Source organism: Stylophora pistillata, chromosome 1, assembly GCF_964205215.1.
Source record: "Stylophora pistillata chromosome 1, jaStyPist1.2, whole genome shotgun sequence".
Classification (NCBI taxonomy): Eukaryota; Metazoa; Cnidaria; class Anthozoa; order Scleractinia; family Pocilloporidae; genus Stylophora; species Stylophora pistillata.
Genome location: NC_142519.1, coordinates 6117860 through 6127500, shown reverse-complemented (window position 1 = coordinate 6127500; position 9641 = coordinate 6117860). Strand labels below are relative to the sequence as shown.

The window sequence follows — 9641 nt, the reverse complement described above, 5'->3', positions numbered from 1 at the left end:
ATCATCAAGGGTCATAAGAATAGAGAAAATGATCACCAACTAAAGAAGTTCTTGATTTCTAAACTACAGTAAAAACCCACATACAAGAACATGTGGATTAAGAACACCCAGGCTGAAATTTGGTCAAAAAGGAGCATATATAAATATATATATATAAGAACACATTCAGCCTGAAAATTGAAAATTGTTCTTATCTATAAAAACTCTTCCCTTTGCAGTTTAATAGAACACAGTGTCTGTAGCTTTATTGTGGTATTGCACTAAGATCTCTGTATAAAAGCTAGTATAATTTCACTTGCTGTGTATAGCAAATGTACAACAACTGTATTTGGAATTAAGTCTTATAATTACAATTATAAATTATGTATCTCATCACAGTTAGTAAATCCCTTACATTTTTTTAGAAGTAAAAAATTAAGAACACTTGAGAACACTTTCAGGCTGATTTCAACTAAAATACCCGATATGTAAGAACCCAATCAGCCTGAACCCCGAAAATGGGTGTTCTTGTAGGCGGGTTTTTACTGTAATTCTCCTTGTCAAAACCATGGGAAATTTATAGAGAACAGTATGGAGAATATGCACACTGATGTTAGGGTGTAAACTTAAGGTTAATGGACTGAGTAGCTTGAGCTATTTTTTGCTCAGATGCACATGAAAATAACTTTGACAACTACCTTTCCAGCGAGAAAAACAATCCTTGTGTCATGGTCATAATAGGGTAGCAGAACTCCAGATGAAGAATCCACACTCTCCATTTTGATATCTTTTTTCAAATTTCTCTGTTATAAAAAATTACAAAATATATTTAATAAATTCATATATTTGTAATTTTTGAAGTGACAGGACCCATTTATCACACTTACAGAACTACTTAAAAGCTGAAAAGAATAGGAAAGATGGTAAAATGTTTTAGCTATTAACTTGAGTTAAATCTAATTTCCCATGAGAAAGTGAATCATACATGCTACGATTCTGTGCTCTAACCCTCTACCACTGAGCCACAGAAAACCCCATGTTGAACTATATGTACATGAAGGCCTGGACAAGTGTAGAGAATTCTATGGGAAAATTAATTACCATACTAGAAAATTCTGCATCAAATTGCATGTGAAAACCTATATTACACAAAGGGCAAAGCAATGAGTGCAATATCAGTTTTCAGGTGCAATTCAATGCAGAATTCATGAGTCAGGTAACGGATTTTCCTTGAATCACATGATTGAATAAAAGAGAAAACAACAACAATACTGTTTGTTTTTATCCTGAGTCCAAACAAGGGATGCAAAACATTATCACTTAGCCTTGTTTTCAACTCGCAATTCCATACTAACTACCTCTCTTTGTCAACCAATCAGAATGTAAGATTTATTCAATTATGTGATTCTATGCTAAACAGCCCATGGTCATTTGAGCCTTGCCCACAATACAATTCTATCTAAGATTTTTTCTATGCCCCACTTTTGTGACAAAGAGGAATACCATTGTTCTTTGTTTAAAATTTAGCATTTGAAATTCCTTACCACATCCCAGAGGGCTACTTGTCTCTCATTCATTCTTGAGAATCCTGTTGTAAATAGCATGTTCATATCTCCAAGAAAAACCACATGAGAACTCTTATTGCCAGGGTGTCCCAATCCATGCTGAAAAAAAAACGAAACAAAAAACAAACAAATTCTAGAGTTAAGTTAAACAAGAAAGTCATATATTTTAAGGATAATCTTTGTCCCAAACAATTTTGAAATTACAAGTATACTTTCCAGCAGTTTGAAGGATTACAAGGAAGTTAAGACCATATTATGTTCCATGGTCATACCTGTAGCACAGATATGCCACAAGTATTGTATCTCTGCAATGGATGCATTTTGAAGAAAAAAAACTTGTTGTTAATATAGACATGAAGGTTATATTCAAGAAGGATGAATAAATGCTTTCAGAATGCATAATTTCCTCCTTCCAGGTATATATACAGAACTAATTAATTGTTTCTGTAAAAAGGTCACACATTAGTTTAAACAGTTTGTAATGGTTTCACAATACCAACAGATCCTTGGTATACAGCTACAATGTAGATGCAATAAGATGTTCCAAACAAATGATGTCGTCTGCTATACCTCCGCTTAAAATATACATATTTACAAAATATACAAAGCAATCAGAACTCTCTTCTGGGTAGGACAACATGATAGTATATCACTACTTTAGACCAGTTTTGGCTTGATTTATTGATCCATCTGAAATAACTAACATAATCAGAATCTAATATCTCTGATAAATTTGTAATACAGAATTACATTTATTTAGTACCTACCGCTGCAAGTCTTCCAGCTCTGGGATCTATTACTCGTACCTTCTTGTCTTTACAAGTGGAAGCCAGTAAACTACCATTGTAATTGAAAGAGAGTGAAAAAATTGTATCAGGATGTCCCTTGAGTATTGTTGCTGCTTCTCTGTCATCCACAATATCCCAAATTCTAACTTCATTGTCATAGCCAGCACTAGCAATCACCCCTTCAGCGCAAGGATGCCATCGAATAATATTGACCTTACGTGAGTGCCCTCTTAGATCAACTAAATGGTCATCAAGGTCCACTGATAGGCCATCTTCAGGAATATGCCATATTTTGATTGAACCATCCTCTGCACTGGAAGCTATTTGTTGGTCATTAAAAGGGTTCCATTGAATATCAAGAACAGGTCGTAAATGTCCAGTTACTTTAGGAGCATCTCTAGGAACACGTCCAACCTGTTGCATGACAGAAATAACAACTCAGGATTCAATTTTGTGACTACTGCCTCCCGTAAGAAGCAAAGCCACATGTTATCAAAATGAGTGAGTAAGTGATGATGAGTAGGGATAGAATGCCAAACTTTACCCAGTTTTGACCTGAAGTCACCTATTGTTTATTTCAGAATATCTTCATAGATTGACATTCCCACTGTAGATTAATGGGTGGAATATTACACACTAAAGAAAGACAAATGCCTTTGAAACAAATGATTTTTTGCTTAAAAAAAAAACTATCAGATGTCATTTTTTCAGCTTCTTGGAATGGCAGAATACCCTAGAATGCATAATGCCATGTTGTTTGAAACAAAACTCAATGAAATGGAATTTCAATGAAACAAGAAATAGAAGACAAACTTAAAAGAAGCATAGTTTAATCATTATTAGAGCCTAGAGTATAGAGAAACATTGGGGTTCTTGAGCCAGCCCCTATAAATTATCACTGTTCTTTTATGATTCTTTGTTGCCATTTAATAATTAGTTCAATGTTAGTTAGTCACTACATTCTTGAATAATTTATCGTTCCCTTGTGGAACAGGGTAATCATAAATATGTGGGATGCAGCAGGTTTTCTGTTTTGCATGTGAGACAAATTATCTGCAACACTACCTTCAAGCATTATTATACAACCTCCAGCTCTTTCCAATGCTATAAAAATTGTGCTCTATCAGTAGCCACACGAAGTCTTAAAATGCCTAATTTTAATATTCCTTCACAAAATGTTATATCATTTATAACAGGTAGCATCCTTGGAGACCCAGGGGCTGTGAGTCGATTTCAAGTTAAGGGCAGAAGAGCCCCTGGGGACATTGTCTTACAAGACTAGTTCCAAACAGTCACAGTCGTTCTGGCATCTGATTGGTGCTAGAAAATCTTTGTTTTTTTTTCCTGCCCAATCAGAGTGAAGTGTGCTTTGGATTCCTTTCACGTGTTTTAATACGGACATATACAAGAAGCTCTGTTGCTCGCTGTTTGTTTGAGCCGTGCGAAGAAGCTTTGCCCGTGGTGAAAAGTTTCAGTCTCAGCACACAATGTAAGAGAAATCGATCAGATTGTCCACGAAAATCTTACCAGTAATTATACTGAATACTTTCGCAGGTATCACAAGAGAACATGTTTAAAAGTTTGCTAGGTTCGCATAAAACATAATGGTTGCAAGCATTGATATGTCACTTGTTATGAGGATCGAATTATTTTTACTGAATCTGTCACGTAATCCCAGACTTTTCTAGAATTATCTATAATCTGTAATATTCCAGAAACTTCTTTCATGTGACTCAGCAGTTTCCAAAAATAGTACAACTTGTAATACGCTATAAATAGTAATAGAACATTCTAGATAACTAAAGTAAATGTATAAAAGCTGGCTTGTGAGAAGTACAAAAGGAGATTTGCCCGAGGGCATACCCTCGTGGCTTGCTAACTGAACTTTTGGAAGCTATGATATGACGAGGCTATGACCTTTTGACCTTGCGATATCCGGAGAGAAGAAAGAGATGAAAAAGACGATAATCGAGAGAGGAAGAAGAAAGAGAATACAGAGTTTGCTATGGAGTCCTCCGGAAGAGTTTGTGTACAAGGAAAGAATGCGATAAATCAAAAAAGCCAAGTGCTGTGGTCTTCAGTCGGCGGATGTTGGAATTGGAAGTTGATCAAGACGATGATCACTTACACAGCATGAAGGATTGTAAGCCTGCCTTATGAACTGCTTAACTTAATCTTTAACCTAAATAAATTAAACAATGTAAAACTAATTAAATAATAGTTAAAATGGGTAACTGCTTGTTGTTACATTTTTGTTGCGTGCCATATATCGTACTTGGGAATCTATTTTCATATATGCTTTGTTAGCGGACATTTTTTTGGTCATTCGTGCATGTAACACACTTTAAATGTTAGATGAGATGTAAGCTTAAATCTTTCTACCAGTGTAGATTTTTGTATAATTTGCTGTAACTGAAACTTTTTCAATCCCATGAAGCTATTTCGTTGCACGGGCCATGCAGGTATGTCGAGCAACTGGCGCTTACGCAGCTTTCTGTGCGCACCAAAATCTAATCTAATCTTTGCCTGAAAAAAAAAAGAAAAGCTAAGCATGGAAAATTTTGTTTATTAGAGGTGGGTAGATAACCCTGTACTAAGCTGACACTTACAATAAAGTAAACCTGCCCTAGTAAGCATGGTACACAACACGCTGTTGTAAAAATCCTAAATGACATTTTTACTAATTTTGATAACGGTCAAATTAATTCACTTTTTGTTTATTCATTGATTTGAAAAAGGCTTTCAACACCGTTAAAATTATGAAATTCTTCACTCAAAACTTGAAAATTATGGCTTTGGAGGTATAGTGAATAATTGGTTTAAGTCATACTTAATTGGTCGTAAACAGTATACGACCCTCGACCGTCAATGGTTATATATCTGATGCTCATCAAACCCTCTGTGGAGTACCCCAAGGTTCTGTACTGGGACCCTTGCTTTTTCTCTTGTATATAAATGACATATATAAGTCTTCAAATAAACTCCAGTTTTACTTGTTCGCCGATGATACTAGTTTAATTTATGCAAACGGCTATCTAAAAAAAATTTGAATCTGAGATTAACGAAGAACTTAACAAAGTTTCCTCGTGGCTAGCTGTCGATAAATTAACCTTGAACATCGAAAACACCAATTATATTATCTTTCGCTCACGCCAAAAGACTACTCCTTTTTATCCTGATATTAACATGGTAAATAGCAATTCAAACACCAGTCAATTGTTACAAATGAAAGACTTCATTGGATATCTTGTTGTACTCATTGATTTGAATCTTTCATGGAAAATTCATGTAGATTACATTTGTCAGAAAAACAGTAAAACAATCAGAATCATCGCCAAACTCAGACATTTTGTTCCTCGTCATGTACCTCTCACTTTATACCACTCTTTAATCTTACCCTATATCAGCTATGGCTTGCATGGGGTCACACTGCTGAAGTACATCTTCACAAACTACTAGTTCTTTAGAAGAGAGCCCTTAGGCTAATGTTCTTTGCTGATCCAAGAGCTCATGCAGTTCCATTATTCTTACAAAATAAACAGTTGCCAGTACCATTCTTGTGCTTTGAGCAAATGAGCCTCTTAATGTATGATGTCCACAATAATCTCGTTCCTGATAACATTAACAATATGTCCACGAATTTCTGTCCACAGTTACCAGACTAGATCTGTTACCAATGAAAATTATTATGTTGAACAAGTTAGAACTGAAAATATGAAGACTGAGAGCCTTCTCTATTTCTGGCACCTTGATCTGGAACAGTATTCCACTTCCTATCAAAACACTTAACAAAAATCAATTTAAAAGTGCAATAAAGGAAAAACTCTTTGAAATTCTGAAAAAAGAGGATGATTATATAAGAATTGCTGATATTAGAGTACAATTCTCAAAATTATAGCTGTGTGTACTTCCAGTATGTACTACAGTCTGCCCTCCTGTTTCATTCTGTCTATAAGCCACATGGCAAACTAGATTTATATTAGGATTTCTTATCTAAAAATTATAATTTTACTTATAAATATTCACTTTCTATAGAATTCTTTTCTTTTTTTTTTCCTTTTATTTTCCTCTCTTGTGCATGCCTTGAATAGCCCTAGCTACTTGCGGGCCCAAGCATTATAATTTTCTTATTAAGCTTAAACAAATTTGTTGTTATTGTTGTTCGTTGTTGTACAAGTTCATCACTTCTACAGTGACTGTTTACAACTGCCCTGGGCAACTGATTCTTCAATAGGGAGAACTCCAAGATAATTTTTAACACGAGTTTCAGAATATTTTAATTTCAATAACTGATGACAGTGGCCGGCATAGATCAAGGAAACAAAACAAAATGAAGTGAAACGACACAGTTAAAACTGTAAAGAAAATAGTGAACGAAAACCTATCACAATATAAATTGAGCTAAATACACTTTGGAAAACTACAGTGAAAACAATGATGAAAACTACATAATACAAAACTTACATTTGTGATACTGGAGTCCCTGCCTAGTGGCGAAAAAGCTGCATGGAGCAATATGACAAGATACAGTGGAACTTACTGGACAAAACTGTACAAACTACAATGAACAATACGGTTTCAATACATGCTATGTTATGTAATGTTACAAAATGACTCCAAAAAAAATGCACGCAAAATTTTTACTACCTATAGCGCTGTTTGAAAAAGAACAATAAACAAAGGAAAAAGAATAAGACATTTGCGATCTAAAACCAATTTAGTCCCCAGAGATAGACAGCTTTGCATGGTGCCTACGAAGAAGTAGTTATGTAGTAGTTTAAGTAGCTGCCTACTCCGTAGAACTCAACAAAAAGTACAAAAAGTAATGTATTCATTAACCAAACATGAATCAATATTAACTGTTTGTAATATGACTGCACAAATATCAAAACACCACAAGCATAACTATTACAAATATACTACTCAAAACGGTTTTCCATGGGTCAGTTTCTTAAAACAGCATAAACCTTTTGACAAGCATGACCACTGGAGTTATTTTCCTCTTTCAATCTTAAAAAGTATTTTTGATGACCTAAAATAGGCTCAGACTTGCTTTTGTATTTAATTATAGGGCTTTAACCCTTAAATAGTTCATTTCCTTGTCTCAAGTATGAAAGAACGCATTTTAAAAAGTTTAACTGATTTACATATCTGTCCTAGTTCTAATGAAGTAGAAGCCTCCGACTTAGTTTAGCTTCTCTAAACTCCCAGACATCTCATTATCACCCCCTGACATTGTGATAACAAAAGCTATCTTTCTGATCTATCAACTTGACGCAAGTTTTCAGAGCCAATCTCTACAATCAACCAAAAACATTTGGCCGATCTGCTTGTGGAACTAGACTGGAAACAACTTAATTTTCATGGATCAACAATGGAGCTCTCTTTTCATTGTTTAATCGTGCTTGCGCAATTACAAGTCCGTAAATTAAAGGAGCTTGTAAAGTTAACCAAAGTTGACATTACGTCGCCCCTGAAAAGTACTATTTAAGAGACTTACTGGTATTGTCACTTACAGGTTTCGAATTGACTCTTACTAGAAAGCGATAGAGAGTTAACTTGATCATATATTTCATGCCCCGATAACTCTGAAATGTCACACCTTACGAAAAATACACATTCACACATTCGAGAACACAAATTAGCATTAAGAACAAAATAATTGCTCAGTCGCAGCGGAAGACCATGTTGTTACGGATAAAAGACTTGGAAACATAAAATCAAATGGCTTCTAATCATGCGAAGAGCAAGCTGGATTCACAAAGCTTCCTGTAGCTAAACTGCACAGTTTTTCCTTAAGATGTGGATGCAATCAAAGTGCTACTTTGTAGAAATAATATGAGAAAACACCTTCTGTCTTTCTTTGAACAACCGATAAACTTTCCATTCTCACAGTTTTACGTCAGAATTGACATTAGGAACACAATACTTTTTAAACTGCAGCCAACACATCAATTGAAGCATGATTACTCAAAAAAAAGTATCCACATCTGGCAGATTTTAAGTTAAAATATACACACCAGTCGATGTGGCTAGAAAGGAGGCATCACCTTCTTTATTTTGACATGTGAAACGAAAACATTCAGCTTTGCATACAGCAAATTCGTAACGCGCTCCACAGCTATGTTGGTTGTGGATCTGAGCGTTCTACTGAATCGCGAAATTTTGCTAATGTTTTGTCAAGCATAAAACGAAATCGTGTATGCTAGAAAATTCTCAGCAAACAGAAAACCAAGTAATGATTTAAAGAGCAAACTTGACACGCAAACATATGGTCTTTTAAGCAATAAAAAACGATCGATTGATAACAACAAATAAAGTAAAACGTACCTGTTCAAGCGGTAGAACAAGGAATTGTCCCCCGCCACTCGATTCAACCACGACTGCAATGAATTTAGGATTTACTGCACAATGACTACCTCCATCCGTCGATTTTGTCGATAACCTGATGGCTTCGTAACATTTATCCTTCTTGTAAGGATTGCCGAATACATGCTTAAACTTGGACGAGCGAGGCACTTTGAACGAACTCCGGGAGGACATGTTCGCTGAAACGTCAACAACGCTATTGTTTCAAAACTGACTGTGTTACCGCTTGGATTTGCAGGTGTCGCTTAAGGCTTCTAACCCCACATACACCGCTCTAAGCAAACAACTTGATCCGACACGGCAAAAAGACTCCAAAAGCCTTCTTACCAATCAGTTGCTAAATTAGCGTGATATCTCTGGTCCCCTTCTCTCTGCCCATGAAAGCCGTGTTGTGATTGGTTTAATTTTTCCGAATATGATAATAGACCTATTGTTATTGGTTCATTAAACACGCGCGAAAACATTCCTCGTCCCTCGAACGAAGAAGTATAGTGAAAAATTTGCAGATACCGAACTGTTTACGTTTTCTCCAACTTTTCATCTCTCTGATTTCTATTTGAGGTTGAAAGCTAAGATATAACATCACATTTAACGTGTATTTTATATCTTTTTAGTCATAGATCATTTACAAGAAGGGCGAAGTTGGAGTTTTATTTTTATTTGTCACTTGACATCGACTTTAACTTACCAACTCAGTGTGAAGTCGGTTGTTCGCCTGAGTCAAATATACATTATAGATAATTTTCGCTACAAGGATGTTTGGAAATAAGCTGTTCAACTAATTTTGTCATTTAAATGCGAATCACAAGCTTATCCCAAGGTCGACCAAGAAAAATAAAAAATCCACAATTTTGTGTCGCTCAGTATATTTTGGCCTAATTGTCCTCTGAATTCCGACAAAATATCACAAATTCACGCCATTGAGCAAAGTTCAAAACAA

The 9641-nt window shown here is 35.3% G+C and overlaps 1 protein-coding gene across 2 annotated transcripts in view; it reads right to left on the bottom strand.

Annotated features, from left to right (window-relative positions):
* The window catches only part of LOC111334621 (coronin-1A), an 18952-nt gene extending 9871 nt beyond the window's left edge, over positions 1-9081 (bottom strand). The window contains exons 1-4 of one of the 2 annotated variants that reach the window (XM_088732338.1): positions 8663-9081; positions 2312-2746; positions 1524-1643; positions 678-782 (exon numbers count right to left, since the gene is read on the bottom strand). In XM_088732338.1, coding sequence (XP_088588464.1) covers positions 678-782; positions 1524-1643; positions 2312-2746; positions 8663-8875 — 873 coding nt within the window. In that variant the 5' untranslated portion in view covers positions 8876-9081. The remainder of the gene's footprint in view (positions 1-677; positions 783-1523; positions 1644-2311; positions 2747-8662) is intronic. The other variant, XM_088732332.1, reaches the window with a different exon arrangement.
* Positions 9082-9641: the final 560 nt, after the last annotated feature.